We start from the raw sequence: 24,575 nt of genomic DNA on the forward strand, positions 1-24,575 counted from the left end.
TTCGGTGATTTTATCATTTATAATGATTGATAGTATGAATTTAATGAATTATATGAAAGGAAAAAACGATTTCTTTTGTTCTCATATATTATATTTTATCACACATTGCTCTCATCTTAATTTAATTCACAAGCTTTGATCTATGGCCTAAATTCTCTACATATTCATGCAGTTACTATACCCACGACAATGATTAAGTAGGCATGTGCCGTTCTCTCTAGTTAATGTATTGTCAAAAGAATCAATTTTCACTTTAGTTGCGCATTTCAATATAAATCATTAACATCGGCGGTTTTATTACAAATAATTTATAATTTTGATTATGTTATCTGTTTTTGTTTTAACCATCGACCTACAAAAGTCGTCTCCAATCGTAAAATTTTCCTTGTTCCAGTATACATAGTATCAGTTTTGTTCTATATTTCAGTCTAAAAAGATACACTTGAATACATCTTTTCTGTATTAATTTCAACTGCATTATACAGATTTTTTTTGCTTCTAGAAGGTCAATGGTTTGAAATCTGGAACGTGAGTTGGGGAAATAATAATTGACCAAAATAATTGGTAAAATGAGGTGAGGAAATAATCTTATGGTCTTAAGAGATTCATTATTGAAAAAATATGAAGAGAGCGTCAAGCTCATGTATTAGTTTACAACCAATAAAGTGTATCATCAGAATAGTAAGAAGAATCACCATGGCATGTGGGAAGTATGTTTTATTAAAATAAGAACAAGTTAAAATGATAGCAATACAGAACTTGTACCCAAGTCAATACAGTTGTACCTTTAAACATCTAAACAATAGCGTGTTTATACATCATTATTTAAATATACGTATGATATATAAACCATGTCTGTCATACTTACAGAAGCATGTATGATTTAACTCAAAGCTGATCGAGGATATTTGTATCGCTTTTTCAACATATTTTGTGTAGTAAGTGCTTTAGATGGTTAGGTTAATTGATCCATCTGCACAGATGTACTGATGAAACATTAATTTGTTATATCAACTTACTATTGGTCATTCTTAATTGTTCTGATTCGAATTTTCAGATGTACAGATGAAGTAAACTAGGGCACAATTAATCTTGCTTGATCTGACAGATGACCTGATACAAATTTCACTCCTAACCAGCAATCCCCCCACCTCACCTTTACCTTCAGGAAGACAATTTGGAGATTGATAAACAAGTCGCAGAAAAGAAAAGATGCGGATGTGATTTCCTTTTAGGATTAGTAATATCTGTTAAGACGCGATATCTAAACTGGGTTCCGTTGTTGTATATCTTGTTCTCATTTGGGTACAAAACATTAATCAAGATTTACATACCGGAAGCCATACGCTAAACCCTCTGGAACACCAGGGTGTACTGTTCGTGTAATTTTCAATATTGTGCGTGTAAATCTGTCATTTGTTCAAGTTTTGTCTAGTTCCATAGATCATGTGTTTGAATTAAGATTATGTAGGTATTATCCTTATTGAAAGGAATCCAATCGAAAGCCCATGCTTCCATAACAATATTTCTGACAGATCTTTCAATCCGTTGTCTTCAGAATTATTAAAAAATTTAAACTACAGCTACAAAATTTGTAACACAAATCCAGCAAAATTCTATTTTCATCGTATTAAACTTGAAGAATTTTCTCCAATTTCTGATTTTGTTTGAGGCACTTAGTTTTATGAACTCCTCGAGAAAGTGTACTTTATAATTCACAGAAGTATGATGTTAATGTTTCCCTCGTGCAAAGATCCGCTGTTTGTCCACGAGCGCATATTTAAATTCTCTGCCAGTAATTGATTTCAACACATACTCTAACTAAATTGATGGTATTCTTATCGACAGTTTGACGTAAACAAGCATTCTTAACCACAACAGCACGTTTATTTCTGTCAAATCCGGCTAGTTTATTCAACAATTACATCCTTTATGAAATTAAATAGTTCTTAATTGTGCTTCTACTCATTTCCCATTAGTGCTGTGACGTCTGTTTTCATTTGACACTAGTCATAGATAATCCAGGGACGTATTTACAAATGGTCGAGATCAATAATTAAAGAGTTTAAATTCGCCGAACTCAATTGGCATACACTTCCATACATCTAAGATTTAGACCGACATGTAGTTTTGTAGTTCCTAGTTAGCTTTAGCACTTACCTTATAGATTCACAACCCTCAGATTTTATACACAAATTTCAAGATTACAATCTTTTGTAAGCAGCTTAACAATTTCCGGATAAATGTTCCTCCAATATTGCAAAAACATTGTTTAAAACTATTTTAATTTTGAAATTTTGATTACCATACTTGAAAAAAAGAAATATTAAGATGACAAATCAAATTGATTGTGCTTGCTGTTTACATTCAGGAAAGAAGACATTACAACTCAGGTGTTGATATTTAAACGGCAACTTTCTAAACACAAATTGGTTTTCCGGAATCGTGACGGTCCGGAATGTTGCATGTCACGATGACAAATTACTGCCTGGACAAACAAACAGCGATAGATTCTGACCAGTGTAGATCACATATATGGAAGTGTGTAATTCTAAGCCAATATGTTTGACGTGAGGTATTATCCTAACACGTTTATATCGTGTTTACTAGGATTCCTGACATTTTCTAAAATAAAAACATGATATCTACTAGGCAAAGTATTTGAGTATTCATCTCAAGTCAGAAAAACTTGATAAAGTCAGAGAAACGATATTGTCACGATTAAAATTGAGTGTATCTGATTTGAAAACAATTGAGACGTGATTATTTGGAATTTTCGAGATAAGCAGATGGTTAGTTTTATCATTGGACAATTGAAAGTGTCCTTTGGTGTATTTTTTGATAATTTACACGGTTTGTAAGTTTTTTCAGAAGGGAACTATAGACACTGTACAATTTGAAAGCTATTTTAAAATATTAACAACAATAAATGGTTGTATGATATCAAGAACAGTGAAATGTTCCGCCCAAAATAAATCACAGAAGTAATGACAACCAGACTGACGACGTATAAATGTCTGTCTTTATTTGTAAATGTCTTGTCGATATCTATATTGAAATATACAAATTGAGACTAAGGAAATAGATCAGGAGATGCACGTAGCATGTCTGACACCTCGTTAATTTAATGTGATATTATATATAGATATGATCTTATATTAACATTCGGGCTGTCATTAATCTAAATCATATTAACTTATAGATACGTATAGATAGAATCTTATGCTGATAAGAATTGCCGAGGTTATCTAGTCTTAACCTGTATTACCACGCGTCGATGCGCATGGCTTGAGTGATACGAAACATTTTGAAATTGACATTCACAGCGTCATCAAGCAAACAATCACATCAAATGACATGATAAAGTTAAATAGAGGTTTGACAAGTAATCTTACTAATTATGACGCATACTCATGCAATCACTCAGGGAAATGATAACGTACTTAAGTTGTCAATGTGATGTTTGTTTAGTAGAAGATTATAGTAACGTGCTAGGTCTGTATTACTGCTGCTTAGATATGAATTTCCGCGGAAAGACCCATTTTTGTGATATTCTATTGAAATGATATCAGTACGGTCAGAATGTTTTTATCTATTATCATTTGAGTATTATTATTTCTATAGTTTTAAGCAAAAAGAATCAATACAGATATTTTAAACAGTGCTTGAATAGAGATGAAACAAACGAATAAAGGAGAGGTCACTGAAAGTCCGTCACCAAATCTATATGGAGTGAAAAAAGGATGAAATGTTGAAGAGGAAAAAAGGATTGTAACCCAGTCATATGTTAACAAATCAAAACTTGGCATGCAGGCTGCGGCAAACTTCGAGAAGTCCACCAGCTGCTTCTGCCATCCGCAAAATGAAAGATTGTACAAAAGACATATAAATGAATAACATCTTTCAAAGCAAATTTAAAATATGATACAGCAGGGTCAAAAATACAGCTGTTTCGTCCTTCTAGAAACGGGGTCATTATTGAAAAAAACATGTTTAGGAGTGTTTAGGATATATCAAGATAAACGTGCCAACTTCAATTATTTTTACGTTATGGAACCATGAACAAAAGTCAGAGTGTACTCTACTTATAACAATTCGTTATTTGAATCCAGTTATCATTAAATCCAACCCTCATCTGATACTAAATCAAATTCAAAATGTTGACGTGTATAAGATTTCTGTATTATAGCCTATAACTGACTGTAATTTGATTGAAATGTTTCAAATATGCATTGGTTTTAATTGACCTTTTCTTTATGACACAAGTTATTCGAACACACTAAATTGTACTTATCGCTTTGCCAAAGAAACATGTCATTTGTTTTAACACAAATCTGATTTTGTAAATATTTCCGTAGCTATTTTGTACGAATATATCACAGAATGTTATGCATTTCTGAATAAACAACATGTCAATTATCTTTGGTTGTCAATTTGAAGGATCTGTTTGTGTAGTATTTTGTAAATGCCATTGAGCACGTTTACTTCGATCCGTGTCATTTGGGTTCTATATTTCCTTCGAATGCCAGAAATCCTTTTTACAGCTGACATCAATGACGTCACAGTGCCATATTTGTTTGGAACACATCAAAATTATATGACGGTATTTTATCGTTAATCAAACGGCCTTGATCAATACCGACTGTTGTTTAAACACGTGTCTTGGTCATCATAACGCTTTGCAAAACAATGTCTTAAGTTATTGTCCTCGCTAACCAGAGCAGTAAAATACGTTTTGTTTTCTAAAACAATGGAAACGTTGATATTTATCCAATACACTTAATGTACCACATAAGATATTACCATTGTACTTTGTACTGTTAAAGCCAGACATTTAATTGGCAATAACATTAGTTCTGTTGAGAACAACTCCTGATCAAACTGCACTATAGCCTACCTAGTTCTGTTGAGAACAACTCCTGATCTAACTGCACTATAGCCTACCTAGTTCTGTTGAGAACAACTCCTGATCTAACTGCACTATAGCCTACCTAATTCTGTTGAGAATAACTCCTGATCAAACTGCACTATAGCCTACCGATCAATAAGAATAACCAAGAGACTTCCAGCAAACCTTTGAGATATATGAACAAACAGCTGATTTGCGTTCGAGACCAAGAATATTAATCAAGTAGGGATAAGCTTTATTTTGATATATATTAATTGCAAATAGAATGACTAGTAGTTTCAAAATCAGAATATGTTATCGATTGTGCGCTAAACTTTTGTTTCGACCAAATTATATATATTTTCTCAGTCGCCCTCCATCACTTAAGGCACCTAATACAACTAACTCGTCCTGAAAGGATAAAACGGCAGTATGGTACTGGTTATTTAACAATTATTTGACTATACTGTATGTAACAGATGTCATTATTTATTTCAATACCACTGCAAGAATTCGAACCCGGGACCTCTGCCTTGTCTGCCTGACGCTCAACCGATCGAGCTGAAGGGATGCTCTCTCTAGACGAGCAGTATAAGAGGTATATTGCGGCCTAATATTTTACCACTTTTACGTTTTTACTCTTAATTTCTATCGAAGGTTATTATATATGTATGTGTCTTATACAAACTATTATCATTGAAATAATTCTGTAAATCCAACATTCAAGTTTTGTAATCTTTAAATCTTTATCAATAAGTCTATCAACTACATAATTAATAGTCATATTCTCTTTCTTCTCAATTTCGAAAAACATTGACCTTAAAATCCTCAAAAGACATAACCGGTATCAATGATCTATTAAAGGTTAAAGTACCTTAGGAAGTCTCTGTTTAACTAAACCAATATTAGAGAGGGTTAAACGTACTAATAAGTAGGTATATATTTATATAGCACGCACCTCTGCTGCCATGCCGTTTCCCTCTTGGGAGGAGCGCCCAGTTAAATATTTACATAATACTATTAGTTGGAAATATCTCCTGCTTCAGAAAAAATAAACACATTCTACGATATTCCATTAAACTGATTGCTTCTTTCATTTATTTTCTCATTTAACATTGAATTCGTATTTGTATATTTTAGACATTCAGGCAATAATAAGATGGGTTGTAAAAGAATATGAGAATTTGGCGATGTTTAGTAACAACAAGAAAACAACAATCAATATTAAAAGATAGATGTGGCGCAAGAAAAATTACATCATGGACGAAATACTTACTGCAGAAAAAATAATTCTTTGAAAATATCATTAACGTTTTCTTACACCTGAGACAATGGTTATTAGAGGCAATAAAGCACATTATCATTGACGGCTGTGTTTACAAAGATCCCTTGTAATACAACAATATTGATGTCTGTAAAGAGGTTCCACATGTTGCATATGTCTGTCGTAAGAGAAGGGTGGATATACTGATAAGAGAGTCAATGTTTAATAGTCACACACGTTTCTCGCTTTGAAATATCAACAATAACAGGGTTAGTGAACGGAAGAAGAGCAAGAATACGTGTGTTTCTTGCATGTTCAGATCATCAAACACAGCAATGAGTTCAAGATTTGTTCGGATGTTCACCTGTGTGGACCGAGTCATTGACTGATCGTTTGTGCCTTAAAACGGCAATCTCAACTAATGTTTTGTCTTATATGTATATAATGTTAATAATTCAGAATATTGCAATGACAATTTGTGAAATGACTGATTGATTTTATTACGTCAGATCTCAGACTAGTTGGAATACATTGCTTTCACTGTGTATTTTGATTTATAAAACAGATCAAAATGTTCGAAAATCATCTTAAGACATAAAGAAATTGATGTTAAAACACTGCGTTCCCATTTGTATTTTTCCATGATGTAGTTTACATTTTTACGTAAATCAATAAATCAATCAATCAAAAATCAATCAATCAATCAGTCTTCCAGCCAATAATCAATCAATCAATTCATCGATCAATATCAACTAAGCACTCAGTCAAAGATTACCTAGTCACTCAATCTATAGACATCTCTAATAGCTCTAGTTAGAAAATCGGTCAAAGGATGGCACCATGAAACCGGAAGTAGACTTTCTTAATGCTGCACATATTACATAACGGACGAAGATGTAAGGAACAAAAACTTAAGGAGCAGGTGGCTGACACATAAAATTTGGTTGTTTGTCTCACAAAAAACAGCTGCCTCTGTACTGAAGCATAATATCATCGACACGAATCGGGAGCTACAAAAAGGAACAAATGGCAATAAAGCATATTGTTTCTCGAGGCGGTTTAGTTAAAAATTTTCTTAATGGAACTATCTAGTTCGAATAGGCCGCCGGATACTTGCCGTTACTCCCCCGCACCACAAAAATGTTCACAGCTTCAACGAAAAAAGGAAATGTTCTTTCTCGCTGACGTAGATTACATGAGTACAGAAACAATAACTGCTCTGTTATAATGGGTTCTGTAAATCTCTGGCATTGGCGGCGTGCACTGGAGCTTAAGCACTTTCCATCACGATATTAATGCCACGCAGTTAACAGACCATTCCCATTCAGAGTTCACCATTTCTGTACTAACTGACGTACCGAGAGAGAGATATGAACCTAGCAAGAAAGAGAATTTCGGCAACAAACGTGTGGGATGTGAGATGTTTTTGCACTGAATCTAATTAATTTGTTATCATTAGCCTTTATGTGGGTTTGGTCTCTAACCGTCGGCAGTGTATGTGAGTATACTACTTTGTATAAATAACACGCCATACAATGACAAGACTAGGATACGTGATGTAGTGTTTTTGAAAGTCTAGAGTAAACACATTTAGCGATCGTACGGCTATATAAATAAGACTGGGACAGTGTGCGATACACACGATCGTTCATCAGCCAAGAGGAGAGGACCTTTACTGTTTAAGCATATGGAATATTCAAAAGAGGCAAGCACATGCCTGTGGAAGGTTTCCTTAGAGAAAAAGTGTTTTAATTACCAATCATTATAGATTATCGTATCAAAAGATACATGGTTTATTGCAAAAGGCGAGGACTGTAATTTGAAAAGTTTTAAGAATTACCCTCCATTTATAACAGTGCAATATTGAAGCAAACGAAAACATGGTTACCAGCAATATCTATGAAGCTAAGTGCATACAATGCACACTTGTGGGAGATGCGGCTGTGGGAAAGACGTCCCTTATTAGGGCTTACACTGACAACACGTGCTGTAAACCTCCAGCAGATACAGTGTTCGAAAATTATGCAGGTAATTATCTACAACGATCTTGATTAAAAAAACAAAAAATCATAAAGATGTATTTACAAAATCATGTTTTGTATATTGTATATTCTTTCCTAAATGCACACTTACCTGAAATTTCAAATTGCCTACCATTTTCAGAAGTTTCTTCCGGTGAACAGATTTTAAATGTTTCAAATTTCATTTACTCATTTAGTTTATGAACGTTTCTACTATCCTTACCTTACTTTTTTTCTGAAATTAATCAAATAATCAGATTATACATTTTATCAAAAATCTTCTTTTTATTCCAGGTACATCAAAGTATTCAAATCAAGAATTCACAATAAGTGTATTTGATTGTTCTAGCAAGGTAAGTTTCAAAACTCTTCACTTAAATTCGTGAATTCATTGTAATTGGTTTATCATCCTGAATGTTTTCCAATCAGATAATGCTTGATTCATACTACGGAAGCCACACAAATAGATAACAACTTTCAATATATCTTGAGAACGAAATATCTTTAATACCAAATTTTACCTTTTTTAATGTTTAAAATACTGCCTTATTGTTTGAAATAAAGACACATACTAATTTTTTTCACTCTCCTTATTAATGGCGCGTCGTCTTTTAAAGTAATATTGAATAATTTTATTTTAGTTTTAATTACTGTTATAATGTCATGTTGTATTTTTTTCGGTTGCAGACTGACCATGAAAGTATCCGGCTATTTGCTTACAAAGACAGTGATGTATTCGTCATGTGCTACAGTGTAATGGACAGAGAATCATTTGATAATATAAAATCGAGATGGTTACCGGAAGTGACGTACATTATGGGAAAACGATTAAATCTAGTGTTGGTTGCAACTCAGGTTGACTTACGAGAATCAATTGACCTCGATCAGGATATCCCAGTAAGTAAAGCCGAAGGACATCATATGGCTGAAGAAATAGGAGCGTTTAGTTTCATTGAATGTTCATCGTCAAATCAAGACTGTGTTCAGGGTGTATTTGAGGATGTTGTTCAATGCTCTTTGAAACAAAAGAAGAAAAAACATAGTATTGTTCAAAGGATTTTTGGAACGAAATAAGTAACATTCCAACCAAAAGCTAGAGAGCTGTGATTATTAAAAGCCTAAGCCTAGACTGTGCAGTTGAACTGGATCCTAAATTAATGATCAAATGAGCTGTTTTATGCAATATTGAGTTTATATACCAACTAGGTTTTGTGTTTATATACTTGACGAATGACTTGTTCTTTGATACTGGTCTTTAGTTGATGGTGATTTAGTTTCCGTTCTTTTGTTATACGAAGCTCAAATACAGGGCTGATTGTTTTTGAAAAGATTACTTAGACAATCGCCGCTTTTACTTTTAGTGAATGGAAGTATATGTGATTAGTGGTATATGTGATTAGTGGTATGTGCGATTAGTGGTATGTGTAATTAGTGGTATGTGCGATTAGAGGTATGTGTGATTAATATTATGTGTGATAAGTGGTATGTTCAGTTGCTCTGACTTCAAGTCATAATGTTTTAGCTTCATAAAGAACAGCGACAGTAATTGATTGTCTTCAAAATGTATTGGCGCTTCATTTACATTGATGATCAAGATACGAACGATTGTAGTGAGATGATGTTCAGTTTTGTTATTGATATTTAAGGGAATTGTTGTTTATTTAATAAATGATATGATGCTGTTTGCCTATCATTCAAGACTTTTCATTTACATTCATATCAATTTAAAACACTTTAACAGACTGATGATTTATGTGAAATGAAAAATGAAGATCTCTCCCTCCCTCCCCCCCCTCTCTCTCTCTCTCTCTCTCTCTCTCTCTCTCTCTCTCTCTCTCTCTCTCTCTCTCTCTCTCTCTCTCTTTCTCTCTCTCTCTCTCTCTCTCTCTCTCTCTCTCTCTCTCTCTCTCTCTCTCTCTCTCTCTCTCTCTCTCTCTCTCTCTCGTTATGGTTATTCCTCTATCAGGTTGTATTGACCTCTGTTAAAATACTGTTAGGCGTTAGCATTTGTTATTTAGGGTCGTCATATCGTCAATGCCCTCTAGTCAGTTGGTAGCCTTCTCTTGTGAAGACTGTCGTAAAATGAGGATTCATACCCTCTGTCTTTCTTCTTCGTTTAATTTAACTTAAGAAACTGAAAAAGTTGTCATTGATTTTCAAAACTTCAAATGGTAAATACCGAACATTTAATCAGAAATTTAATTTATACTGGAACTCGATGAAAGGAGGCCGACTTAGGAACAGTGCAGGGAGAATAATACCAGATGTTCCGGAGGAATGGGCGTCTTTAGCTTCATCGACGACATCCTCAATTTACATACTGATCAATCCACAATTAACAATGTAACATTCCCTAACAAGAACATGTCAAACATAACATGATTATTGTGTATTTACATGTTTATTTTGTTATCGTCATTAATAGAGCTGTACATTCATTTGCAGGCTAGACAACTGCATCATTGATGACAATCGACATGCTTTCTTTGACTTTTATGCTTTATGTTGCCTGGAGGATGATGGGAGGATAATGAAACATTCTGCATGTGATGTTATCAAATTGTGATGTTCGGGGCGAGTGAGGTTTAGGTTATCAATACTGGTGAGTTTAGGAAAATATATATCAGTATGTATTGTCGAACAATTAATATGTATATTATTCAATGAGATTTGATAAATAATAAGTATAAATGGTATTTCTATATTGAACCCTTATACAGAACACCTCATCTTTATTGGAGAAATGTAACAGATATAGCTGTATCAGCGGTTCTCTGGCAACTCCCCAACAACATCCCATCATCAACCATTATTGGTATGAACGTGATATATAGTTTAAATACCTCAAGATGAGACACCCAAGCGAATAACACCTTTCAAAACAAATTTATATTTAGAAACGATTTAGCCAACCAAATATTAGATTAACTGCGCATGAATTGATGGCCTGAGTTTATTTAATAGTCTATGAAATGTTCAAACAAAACGTATTCGATACATTACACAGGGAAGTCCAAGGGAGATAACTCCCGGAATATTTATTTCGAGCAATTTGCAACAAAATAGTCTTCTAATGAATTGACAAATAATTGTATATTTGAAAAAACACTTGAATGTTATTCTTAGTTTGTTTATAATGCAGTTAAAAACAGATGAATGTTATAGATATAATCCAAGCAAGATATAATATTTTTAAATTGCTTTTATCATTTTTTCAATACACATCGAGAAATTACACCATCATGACATAAAAAGCCATTATTTTTAATGCCAGTATAAAATGAAAATGTCATTGACACTTTACTTCAAATCATTATTAGAATTATATTATTATTATTATATTATATTGGTGACAAAATACATATTAGAAACGAAAAAGATGTCCTTGGAGTTTTCACGATTATTACAATTGTAATGAAAGTCTGTCAAATCATGCCACTCACAGCTGTAAACAATTGTCTTAGAAAAAAATAAAAATAAAAAACAAGAAAATACCAACATATCAATTAAGGTTAAATCTGAAATGTATTTCAGCTGCCATGCCGGTATTAACTGACGCCTAGCAATCAGATTTCGGAAATAATTTAGCAATGTCATACCACAATATTAGAATGGCTGGTTTAACTAAAAAAATTTAATAATTCAAATCAATTTCGGGTTCAGTGCCCCTCCCCCTTTTTTATATAACTTTTATTTCCACCGCCAATTTCGATTTTCATAAGAAACCTCCGTGGAATCAAAAACTCTTCCGCTTCAATAACAAATCTTAGAAGGAAATAGCAGATAATTTCATTTCTTGGCTATCCTGTATCAAATGCTACCTTTGTATTGGAAGTTGCTTTCAAACAACGTTTTGGGAAGATATTCATTGTTCTACTAGTGCATAAATTGTTAGGATTTATAATTTAAAGTCAATCTACTTGAACTGCAGACACATAATTATTGACCTTCAAAAGCTAACAGTTTATTGAAAAGAAGTATGTCTTCACAGTTGAAACGATATAAAAATAATTTTAATTAGAAATTTGCAATTTGCTCTTTTACTCGTGTTAATTGGTTTTATACGAGTTTAAGTATATGGATTTAAAATGCCAGCTGTAACGAAAGATTATTCATCATATTTTTAAATTCGTATTATTTCCTTCCAAAGCAAAAAGAGGTCTTATAGACGAAACTACTTTAAAGATAAAATGAAATACACAAATGTGAATAAGCTGTTTTCTAACGAATTCAGCTGGATACAAAGAGCCAAACAATAAAGCAACCTGCATCATACAGCAGTTTCGTCCTTCTAGGACTCGTCAGTGATACTAAGAACCTAAAGTTTGAAGCCGAAGAGAGGCGAATTAAGAAAATCGAAATTCACCAAAACATGTGTATATTCTGAACCGTGCCTCTCTTTTCACGCGCAAATCTTGTACAAAAGACACACATTGTGAATAGTACCTTCAATACAAATTTAGGCAGATACAGAAGAGCCGAAACTGCATTATACGACTGTTTCGCTCTTCTAAGACTCGTCAGTGACCAAGTTAATTTTCAAGACCTAATGGGACGAGGCAGTTGTACAGTGCAGTTTAATCAATAATTTGAGTTTACCATTATTTCAGTCTACTCCATATCAATCTAAATTCGTATCGGAATGATCTATAATGTCCAGTAAATGTCAATATCTAGATGAATACACTGGTCCCATTATCTAACAATTTTCGTAATTTTTATATGTCTTATAATGATTTTAAAAGAACGACAAGTAAATGTGCATATTCCAATATAAAACATGAAAACGTGGAATGCAACTTACGGCAAATCTCGGGGACTTAATCAATACTCATACTATAAATAAACAGGTTATCTTCAAAATCAAGAAAATACCAAGATGGCAACATAATCATAATTCAAATTCAAATTCCAGAAAACTAGAGCAAAATATGAATAAAGGGAATATTTACATGGAGACTCCTGAAAAAGTTCAAGGAAAATAAGACCAGGTGTTACGGAAAAGTAAGCATTTTGTGCTTCATCGACGACATCCGCAATGTAAACCTTGATTAATCCAAGTTAATAATGTCATATTCTCAAATGAGAATAAGTTATACAACAACGGAACCAACAGACAAACTAACGAGCACCCAATACGTCCAGCATCGTGTCACACAAAGAATGTATGGCCTGCATATTTTGAACCCTTGTGTTACGTATTTGTCAGCTGACGACTTCTTGCACGAGAATCGTGATAATGGGATGAAGCCCTTGAATATTAAATCATCTGTGAAATGTAAATATCATAGGTTGGAGATGCGGGGATATTGCTATCCAGAAATTGTAAATTTACAATAGAGAAATTGAAATCATCACGTTTATCACACAGATAGGTGGAAAGCTGTCCATGTTGGTTTCGTTGCATGAAAAGATCGTGATAAGCAGCTGATATCGACGAGTCAGTCGCATCATTGATTTCCAGTTCTGGCGAATGTATCTGAAAGTGAAATTTAATGACTTTGCAATGTCTGTGTGACTTGTTTTGATAAGCTTTTCAATATAATCAGCTTCGTATACAAAAAAAATAATAGTAACAAGTCAGGCAACAGAGGGATGTAGTTAGAGCAATAAATCAAATAACAAATTAGAAACAGTTACGAATTAATAAAGCTACTTCGTGTTCTTTGATTTATATTATTCCATCGTTAACTCAAATGCCATTTTTTCAAAACATCCCACCTAATTAGTAGTGACCCCTTTTCTGTATTAAAGGTCAACGGCAATGAAAATAAAAAGTTATTTTTTTCGTAAAAAATAATTAGGTTATGTCTTTATAAGAGTGGTCAGCATATTGTACAGGTAACACTATTTCTAACTGTATACACCCGGGGAAGTTAAAATATCTAGAATTATTTCCCTTCTGAAAAGCAAGGATTATCATTGGTCAATCAATTGTAACGTCAATTCTGCCGACAGAAACTTGTTCAGAAGTATTGTTTCCGAAGACTGTATACATTAAATCGGCCATATCCCGCATCATAAAACGACTTAGGAGTAAATTATGTTATTAGACCAAACAGTTTGACCCTGCAAGTAGCTAAACGATATCCAGTAATGATAATATGGGTGACGAATCGTATCCTGGCCTCGCCGACGTCGACAAAAAAATTAGGTATACAGTATTTTGATGAAGTGTAAGGCGAATGTAAATTATTACAACTTATTTTTGTTCACTGCACATCTACATTTACATATAAGCGAGAACTTTTGTGTAGCTGAAAATAATATCATTCTATATGAATTTGTTCGTTTTGCAATCTTCGTACTCACTTCAGTGATGGGAACTGACTTTTCACTTTTTTCGGGTTTTGTTTGAAGAATCGTTTTAATCATTACCTAGAACAAGGAGACTAAGATCAACCATTACCGTGTAGTCCAGTATTTGTCGTATATATATATATATATATATTTCAAACATAGCTTAAGTCAAAAGCACTCAGCTACAACTGTATCGAAAATCGATTCAAGGTTACATTCCGATTGACATCATTCGTTTATAGGTCACTGGGTCAATTCTGGTTAATGATTTCTATATAACAGCTGCATGGCAAATCATATGTATAGGTTGCTGAGCTAAATAATGGAGATTATCGCATATTGTCACTCTCAAGGATGATAAGGGACGATGGCCGTTTAAAAGTCATAAAGGTGTCTCTCATATTGTATAAATGACGTGAACTTAAATAGCACCTTTTAATACTTTACATAGGTAGATACAGTCGAGTCAAACAATAAAATAAACTGCATCATACAACTATTTCGTCCATACAGGTAGGACTTGTTAGTGATATAAGGGCCTAATACATGAAGTCGAGAAAATCTACAGTGATTGAAAGAGATGTTAAAACCCGGATTGGAAGAGGTACTATCCGCCTAATTCAAAGAATTTCAAGGTTCATATTAGTTTAGAAGAAAGTCAAGTTCACATTATCGTCATGATTTTATTATATTTCAGTTTATTTTGCAGCTTAGTTGACATTTTAACAGATCGATGAATAATTTATCTTTACAGGGTACGTTATATCATGAAGCGATATACTACTAGTAATTTAAATTGAATTTTCAACAAAAACCCGACCAAATTATTGTAAACGGTGATTATAAAACTCTTAATAGGTGATGATAAACTATCCACAGGTTAAAACATATCTTTAAAGGATCGGAGGTGATTGACAATGTTGTCCCCGAGATTAAAGACATAATGCCACATTTTACTTCATTGCTGTAACTTAAACATGTGATTGACGTTCTTCTGAAATTATCAGATATAAGAAAATTGATATATTGGGCTGACGTGCCTTCAACTCTAGCTTTTGTTATTTCTTTCGATTTTTTTATTTTCTTCAGTAGACTCCTAGATTAATCATCACTGATGAGTCCTAGATGTACGAATATGTATGGCATAGTTTGAGACATTGTTTGGCTAAACTGCATCCAACTGTAAAGTATTGAACTTTGTTATTCACAAGTATGTCTGTTATACTATCTATACATACTCCTTTGTCGAAACCTAGAACATTTAGAATTCTCACATTCATGTATATTACTTTAAAATGATTATATTAAAAAGAAAATCAATGACGCTTATATTGATGTTAATCATATAGACATTGCATTTGACGTCAACACTCGTCTTATTTAACTTTTTGTATAATGTTTACAGCTCAATAAATTATTTCCTTTACTTTAATATTATATTATTTTGAAGATCTATATTTGTGGTTAACGCTCTTTAGCATTTCTAGGTACAAACTTGTTTATGGGTCAGTGGGTCAATCTGGATTCAAAAGCGTATGTTATGAATTACGACAGTTTATCACACAGAACGATAGAGGTACGCTCGGCTGTATATCTTGTCATTAGAAGTGTTGAATTATGATTATCGATTTCACTTTTTTGCGTATAAAATATTTAAACATTTAACGAGGGAATATCAAGATTTTCTCTAAAATACAGATCTGTTGTCATTCCATCTTATCTAAAAAAAATCAAGAAAATACCAACATGGCAACGTAATCATGTCGTAAATTCATATCTTGTGAACTTCTGTGTTACGAGTTCGCCCGTCATTGGACGACTTCTTACACGAAAATCGTGATGATGGAGAACAGGCCTTTGGATACCGATTCAACTGTGACATGTAAATACCATAGAGAAATTGATATCATCACGTTTATCATACAGCTTGGTGGAAAGCTGTCCATGTCGGTTTCGATGTAAGAAAAGATCGAGATAAGCAGCTGATGTAGAATGTCGTGTCTTTGAGTTCCAAGTCTGGTGGATATATACGATGGACGTCACCAATATATCTGAAAGTGAAATTAAATGACTTTGCAATGTCTTTGTGACCTGTTTTGATACGCTCTTCAATAAATTCAGCCTCGTGCGAAAACGAACCAGTCAGCCAATAGAGGGATGCAGTTAGTTCCCAAGTGTATGCCATAAGTCTGTTGTAAGACCTTACCACCAAACTCGACGAAGATGTTGTCAACCAGAACATTGGTTATTTGTATGATTCCGTCCTCTGTATATTTCTTCTTTGATTAGGACGTATTTTGTTCTACGAAAGACGCTTCAGTACATTCACAACCATCTGTTTATGCCATCGTTCACCTTTCGTGGAGAAGAAAACTATCATAACAAGAGCCGAAGGCGTGCCTTCAGTTTAAAATGATGTATGGTGGTTAACATAGTAGAAAAATAATATATTCTTATAGAAGAAGCGTTGTCATTTTTTAAGATTCGTCAGATGAAACCTTTTATTTATTCATCTATTTACTAATCTATTTCATGAATGTATTTACATTTTTTTATCAACAAGTTTTAAATGAAAATACACATTTGATTATGATGCATTATATTCTTCTGATTGTAATTACATATCGTATATAACACACAATCTAACAAACTTAAAGTTTGTGAGTGACAGTACTGACAATTGTCCCAGTCTTATTTTCCTAGCTATATGTAGCTAACGTAGATTATTACAATTTGCAACTTAAAATGAAGGTTAAAGATCAATGTAGATTAAAAACCTTTGTAAGTGTCTCTAAGAATTGCCGTCATGAATTCATTATTTCAAACTCTGTTTGCATTTTTGTGCCCAATTTGCAATATTTTTGCTAAACAGATTGAACAATCATTTTTGTTTGTTTGGGTTTTTTTTCAGATTTAAGAGATGCGGTATATTGTGAAAGATTAATTTCTTACATTGTTCCCAACGCTTCAACGAAAAGCCAACAAGTATACTACTGGCAGAGTTGTTGGGTTTTCCCCTAACCTGTATGCCGCTTTTGTTATTAATTCGAATAGTGTCGGGATTCAGAATGTACACATGAACATAACTTTTTTTCTTACATTATCATAAATCAGTAACTTACGAAATATGAATTATGTGGTTAGTGCATTAATGTTTCCTCATTTTGACATCCCTTTCGATCAATTTCCATTTTCTTCGTCTCCTCCTATTTTTTAAAATTTAGGATTTCGGCATCACCAACGAGTCCTGCGAAGAACGAAATACTTGTACTTGTAGTTTACGTAATCATTTTGATCTATTGTTTCTAATTCAAAATTTGTATTGGATTGCGATTTTCACTTGAGATTGTGTCTTTTGTACAATGTTCATATTCTTATCCGTCGGATAACCCAAGTACAAATATTATTCGATACTTAGGGTTGTCAATGTCAACATCACACTCAGTCACATTACTCCGAAGCAATACAAATATAGGATTTTACATACAAAAATATTTTAATTGTATTTTAGAATTAAATATCCCGGGATATTTATGAAGTTTTGAAGTGTCATTTTAAATAAGTGGGCCCAATTGTTGATTTGTAACATAGAAATATGTTATGATGCGCGGTTTGACATATTTGAGATGTCTAAGAAACTATCGACATTATAAGCGTTGAATTGAAATTAGGTTCTGGTTTTACGTTTAATCCTGTTTGTTGATAGCGTGGTATAGACTCACTATACTATATATTTGCTTAAGTTAAGCATATTTCAATGCTGTAAAAGAAATCCAGTTGTCAATTATACCCTGATCCACTAAGCTTGATATTTATGATATATCAAATATTATATTTGGCCATTTGCAAGAATAAAATCATGATTGATTGCGAAAAGAATTATAAGTGAAATTCTCTAAATCAGTATAGATGTTATAGAAACAAAGACGTACAATTTTTGTTTTTTTTGGTTTTTTGTTTTGTTTTTTAAAAATACAAGTACTTTTAATTTGTACATGTCTAACCAATTATCTGAATGCCCAATCTCTATTTACACGTTCCAATTCTATTCTCTATCAAAGCCTATATCGAATTCCGTATCAACCTACCTTAATCAGGATTCAATGTCTGTTATATGTGAAACATAGTTTATTACTTAACAGATTTGATTTCGATACATATTCCTTATTTGATATTCTTTTGCGATCCGATCCTAAAATCAGCTTCTTATACATCAATTTATCTGAAACGTTTTTAAACGAAAGCTGTGTACGGTTTGTCATACTGATGTTTGCTATACCATATAAGTATCTTCTTAACAACGGTTACCATACAGGGTCACGTCAATACGCACATATTAGCGACATGGAAACAAGCTAGTAGGATGCTGATTGGCTGACTCTTGAACCTGTAAACGATAAGGTATATATAAGACAATAAACCCATTTGTGGATTCCGATATATTACGACACCTTGAAAGTGGACAATCTATGTTACCTTGTAAAATGGTAACTGCCAGTAAACCCGTTTACTGTACTCTAGTTGGTGATGGTATGGTTGGGAAGACATCAATTGCACTCAGTTTTATTGGAGAGCGAATGGAAGAAAATTACGTTTCTACAGTGTTCGAAAACTATGCAGGTGAAAATCTTTTCTCTGATCATATCTTCAAGCATACATTTGCTGCTCGACGTGCAAAGCTAGATAATTGATGATATAAGTTTCTTCAAAGTACTTTATGTTTCAGGTAAATTCGAGACGATAGCAAAAATCTTTATTCTTGATGTTATCTTTTTTCCTATAATTATAGCGTGTCAGGATGTAATTGACATATTTGATTTTTGTTTCTTTTTCAGGAGGCACCTTAATTGATGGAGAAAGTTATATTGTTAGCATTTACGATCCTGCTGGTCATGTAAGTATCTTCTTTAGTAACCATTCAACATCAGCGTTTTAATGGCAAGAAATTATGCCTGCTGCTTGATAATTATATAAAGGTATATTACAAAATTAATAATAATAGTAAAAGATTTCCAAACCTTCAAATATCAAATTAATAATTTTGTCTACATTACATCGTCTAACTATTGTTAACGGACGGTATATATTATAAAATAATTATGAAGCTATGTATTAATATACTATATGTTCATTCATTCAATCAATAAGTATAAGGAACCGACATGACGCACGCCTAGCATTACGTTTTTGTACTTGTCTTACTACATCAGCTATGGAAATACAATTTAATATTAAGATTTTGTGTTCAGCAGTTTTAAGATATATTATAAAATCTTTATTAGACATTAATACGTTAAAATGATTATCAATTCCTTATAAGTTTAAGAAAATCGTTTCTAACATGAAGACTTTTGTTTTCAGCATGACTATGACCGAATGAGGGCCTGTACTTATACAGACTGTGAAGTAATACTTGTGTGCTACAATGCAAGCGACAGAGACACATTTGACAATGTTACGTCATTTTGGCTACCGGAAATAAGGCGGTTCAGAGGCAAGAAATCAACACTCATTCTTGTTGCAACAAAAACGGATACTCGGAATCCGGATTCTGACTCTTCAGTTAGTACAGAGGAAGGAGAGCAGTTAGCAAGAGAGATAAATGCTGTGGGATATATGGAAACGACGATACAAAACTTTGATAGTGTAAAGGATGTTTTCGAAAAAGTAGTTGTGTGTGCCTTAAAATGCAGAAAGAAAAAGAATAATTTCCTGAAACGGATATTCCGACGATAAACAATCAAATATATGCTTTCAAAACTGCTTCTGTCTTATACATAACATTTAAACAATATGTGTAAAAGTCATCCACATGAATGTGTTGCAGAGAGAATTAAATACTTTTATGAATAACAAACATGATTAAAACGGTGCTTGGTATTGCATTTTATGGATATTTTACACATTTGCCGACGATGACATTAATATGTGACCTCGTTATAGGGGTCTAAAATGTGACCCCATGTGACCCCGTTATAGGGGTAAAAATGTAACCACGTTATAGGGGTAAAAATGTAACCACGTTATAGGGGTAAAAAATGTAACCACGTTATAGGGGTAAAAAATGTGACCCCGATATAGGGGTTAGAAACAATGATTTGTTTAACATTTGAATATTTTGTTATATATACATGACTGCTGATCAGCTGGAAAAGAATAAATTTGTTTGATACGGAACAGTGTCATTGTTGATTTTACCTATAATATACTCAATATAATCAACGCATTCAAAAGCAAAATACATCGTTAGATTGTTATCATATAAATCTAATTTTGCTTTGTGGTGTTATGCAATTATGTCCTACTATCAATATAATTCATTATATAATATGTAATAATCCCCTAATCACAGTTAAGATATTCAAGTACCTGTAATATGATACAGTAATGACAGTTGCGACGTAACGGTTACAATATACAGAGGTAAGGTATCACTATTTACACAAAGTATAGGATCATTATGCATTTCATGTAAAATTGTACCGGGGTGATAGTTCTCTGTTTCCTGACCACAATTGTTCAAATGTTGGTTGACGATATCAAGCGGTAGAGAATTTTTTCCAACGTTGAAATTAAAAAATCGTTAATTTTGCATTTTACTCTCTTGTTTTCTCTCAGTGGCAAGAAATGTTATCTGCCTGAAAATAAATTTTGACTTACAACACACCGTCGATCGTAAGCATGTCGTTTACAACATCATTGTGTTGTTCTCATGTCTTCCAGTTTTACCGGATGTGAAAAACATTGAAACCAGCGAAAGGTGAGGTTTCCATGACAACCTATTATATTCAATATGACTGAAGACATAAAAAGCTGCCGAAACATTGTGTCAGGCTTCAGTAAAGTCATGTAATGCATTGACGACTAAGTGTAAAGCGATTCAGGCCCCAGAAATGGTAGTCTTTCTTAAGCGTTATGTGAGACACATAAAATCATAGAACGGGCTTGAACTTCACGATTAAGCAAGAACCTGCCAATTAGGTTCAAACATCTCCGTGTCTATTGTTATCAGTAGAAAGAGTGGCCTTTCGAAAACACAGGCAAAGGCGTCTTCACTATTGAAGGGACAATAACCACTATAAAAGCAAATCACAGGATTCTGTTTTATCCTTAAAAATCGTTGATGAAAGGTAATTACACGTGATGAGAGGCGGCAAAATATTTGTGCAAGACTCCCCGCGAAAATCGTATCCAGATTGGACAAATGACTGCGTGATTTGTTGTTTTGCTCATTAAAAGAACAATATCATCTATGTAATAGTATTCATTCGTATCACAAATAATTCGTTAAAACTAATGTATCATACACCAATTTGCGCTGCGAAGCCGACCCTGCAGCGCCAACCTAGCGGTATGCTTCGTTCATTCACATTTCGGTGACAGCTGGCAACCCAGTCTTAACATCATCATTACGTTAAGCATAACGCTGGAATAACAAGTACCATTTTAGAAATTATATGTCTTGCCCAAGGGACAAACACAAATCCTTCATCACAGGGACAAACACAAAGCCTACATCACAGAGACAAACACAAATCCTTCATCACAGGGACAAACACAAAGCCTTCATCACAGAGACAAACACAAATCCTCCATCACAGGGACAAACACAAAGCCTTCATCACAGAGACAAACACAAAGCCTTCATCAACGGGACAAACACAAATCCTTCATCACAGGGACAAACACAAAGCCTTCATCACAGAGACAAACACAAAGCCTTCATCAACGGGACAAACACAAAGCCTTCATCACAGGGACAAACACAAATCCTTCATCACAGGGACAAACACAAAGCCTTCATCACAGAGACAAACACAAAGCCTTCATCACAGGGACAAACACAAAGCCTTCATCACAGAGACAAACACAAATCCTCCATCACAGGGACAAACACAAAGCCTACATCACAGAGACAAACACAAATCCTTCATCACAGGGACAAACACAAAGCCTTCATCACAGAGACAAACACAAAGCCTTCATCACAGGGACAAACACAAAGCCTTCATCACAGAGACAAACACAAATCCTTCATCACAGGGACAAACACAAAGCCTTCATCACAGAGACAAACACAAAGCCTTCATCAACGGGACAAACACAAAGCCTTCATCACAGGGACAAACACAAAGCCTTCATCACAGAGACAAACACAAAGCCTTCATCACAGAGACAAACACAAAGCCTTCATCACAGGGACAACTCAAAGCCTTCATCACAGGGACAAACACCAAGCTTCATCACAAGGACAAAGGTTCAAACACAAAGCCTTTATCACAGGTAAAATCACTAAGCCTTCGTCACAGGGACAAACACAAAGCCTTCAACACAGGGCAAACACAAAGCCTTCATCACAGGGACAAACACAAAGCCTTCATCACAGAGACAAACACAAATCCTTCATCACAGAGACAAACACAAAACCTTCATCACAGGGACAATCACAAAGCCTTCATCACAGGGACAAACACAAAGCCTTCATCACAGGGATAAACACAAAGCCTTCATTACAAGGATAAGAGGTCAAACACAAAACCTTCACCACAGGGACAATCACAAAGCCTTCATCACAGGGATAAACACAAAGCCTTCATCACAAGGATAAGAGGTCAAACACAAAGCCTTCATCACAGGGACAAAAGGTTAAACAAATACAAAACAAAACAAATACTGCCTGTCAGTGATTGCGGTGTGGGTGTATGTGTTGGGAGCACGTGAATGCTATGTTTCTGTAACCTTCTTTGTCACAGTTTAGAACTTCATTTGACATTTTGTTGCTAACACGCTAAAGTATACTACTGAAATTACGATATACTTAAAAAAGATTCTGATTACCAAAGAAATGTTATCATCTCCTCTCAGATTCTCTTCAGTTTTTTTCAAACAAGCACAATTACATCTACAATCCATACCTTATTTAGGAATTATAAAAAAAATTGAACCAGTGCCTAAAAAACTTAACCCACGTGCGTCGAGATTAATCGTCGGTGGTAAACGGAAAAATCAGCTTTTGAACATTTCGATAATTGATTCGTTATTTCACAAAGTACATTACACAAAGGTTATTCCAAAATAATAAACGTTTATTGTCAATGAAACGACGTAGTTCATTTACAGCATTATAGAACGTACATCTGATTTTGATTTTTCCGATCAGTGGCTTCGATCACCAGTCCAAGTAGTTTTCAAAACAATCAAGTTTATGCATGCGTGTTTTGAGTAATTTCTGCATTGCCTATACACACAGAAATTGAGGCAAAGCTCAAGATGTTCTCAATTATCAATGTGTAGTGTCCAGGTTTTAACTTCATTTATGAAAACTAAGGTATTGATCCTCACGCAATATCATCATAAGGGCACATTTTCTAACTTAAGATATATTTAATTCTATCAATCAATATGTAAATTTCCAAAATATCACTATATGCTAGTTAACGCCACTTGCTTAAATATTCTCTTTCTTGAGAGAAATTTTCAATATTTGTCGTTACAACTGGTTGTATCAATTGATACTCAGTAGAGCTTTCGTTGTATCTTAGTATATCATTTCAGTAGAGTTTTTAATTATGTTTAACGTGAAAATTAAAAGCTTTGATAAGTTATAAAAGTTTATAATTTCAATATTTGTTTCATAGCAGTGGATATCCAGGTTAAAACCAATACAAAACAGACTCCAACAAATAGGGAATGTATTTAGATTGATAAGTCTCAGTTATGATTTCATGGCATGTCTGTTGTGAAATGTTGAGTGACAGTGTCTTGTAATTTGCGTTGTGTTTCACACACATGTCTATCATATGATTCTATATAAGATATATACAAGTATATCTATATCCATGCTGTAGGTTTCTGATTGAAAACGACGTACTTGGTTCAGGGCCTATTTACTTCATTTTATAAATAACATTGCCAATAGTCCCTGCAGAACTATATTACTCATCCGGTCCGCATATTGTAAGGAAATATTTTTGTCGTAAATCGCTTTGACGTCAATCGCTTGTTTTATTGGAGAGCGGATGGAAGAAAATAATAATTACAATAAAGAATTTCCGAACGTTCAAACTTTTAAACAAATATTTTTTTCGATGGTGCAGCGTCT

General features: G+C 33.7%; 2 protein-coding genes across 2 annotated transcripts; both read left to right on the forward strand.

Moving 5' to 3' along the window:
- Positions 1 to 7,617: 7,617 nt before the first annotated feature.
- LOC132543546 (cell division control protein 42 homolog) lies at positions 7,618 to 9,857 on the forward strand. Its single transcript, XM_060207063.1, has 3 exons — positions 7,618 to 8,180; positions 8,468 to 8,526; positions 8,861 to 9,857. The coding sequence occupies exons 1-3, from the start codon at positions 8,033 to 8,035 to the stop codon at positions 9,245 to 9,247; spliced, it is 594 nt and encodes a 197-aa protein (XP_060063046.1). The 5' UTR covers positions 7,618 to 8,032; the 3' UTR covers positions 9,248 to 9,857.
- Positions 9,858 to 18,957: 9,100 nt separating this feature from the next.
- On the forward strand, positions 18,958 to 20,209 carry LOC132543571 (ras-like GTP-binding protein RhoL). The gene is made up of 3 exons (XM_060207085.1): positions 18,958 to 19,093; positions 19,309 to 19,367; positions 19,835 to 20,209. Exons 1-3 carry the CDS (start codon positions 18,958 to 18,960, stop codon positions 20,207 to 20,209), a joined length of 570 nt encoding a protein of 189 aa, XP_060063068.1.
- The last annotated feature ends 4,366 nt before the right edge of the window (positions 20,210 to 24,575 follow it).

This window comes from Ylistrum balloti, unplaced genomic scaffold (assembly GCF_031769215.1).
Source record: "Ylistrum balloti isolate Yb309-2 unplaced genomic scaffold, AGI_CSIRO_Ybal_v1 Utg369758, whole genome shotgun sequence".
NCBI classification, from domain to species: Eukaryota; Metazoa; Mollusca; class Bivalvia; order Pectinida; family Pectinidae; genus Ylistrum; species Ylistrum balloti.

What these genes read in the sequence shown, in the direction of transcription:
- LOC132543546 (XM_060207063.1), top strand. Translation starts at nt 8,033, where the DNA reads ATGGTTACCAGCAATATCTATGAAGCTAAGTGCATACAATGCACACTT. An exon ending in AGTGTTCGAAAATTATGCAG is followed by an intron (nt 8,181 to 8,467) that starts GTAATTATCTAC and finishes TTTTTATTCCAG; the next exon opens with GTACATCAAAGTATTCAAAT. An exon ending in TATTTGATTGTTCTAGCAAG is followed by an intron (nt 8,527 to 8,860) that starts GTAAGTTTCAAA and finishes TTTCGGTTGCAG; the next exon opens with ACTGACCATGAAAGTATCCG.
- LOC132543571 (XM_060207085.1), top strand. Translation starts at nt 18,958, where the DNA reads ATGGTAACTGCCAGTAAACCCGTTTACTGTACTCTAGTTGGTGATGGT. An exon ending in AGTGTTCGAAAACTATGCAG is followed by an intron (nt 19,094 to 19,308) that starts GTGAAAATCTTT and finishes TTTCTTTTTCAG; the next exon opens with GAGGCACCTTAATTGATGGA. An exon ending in TTTACGATCCTGCTGGTCAT is followed by an intron (nt 19,368 to 19,834) that starts GTAAGTATCTTC and finishes TTTTGTTTTCAG; the next exon opens with CATGACTATGACCGAATGAG.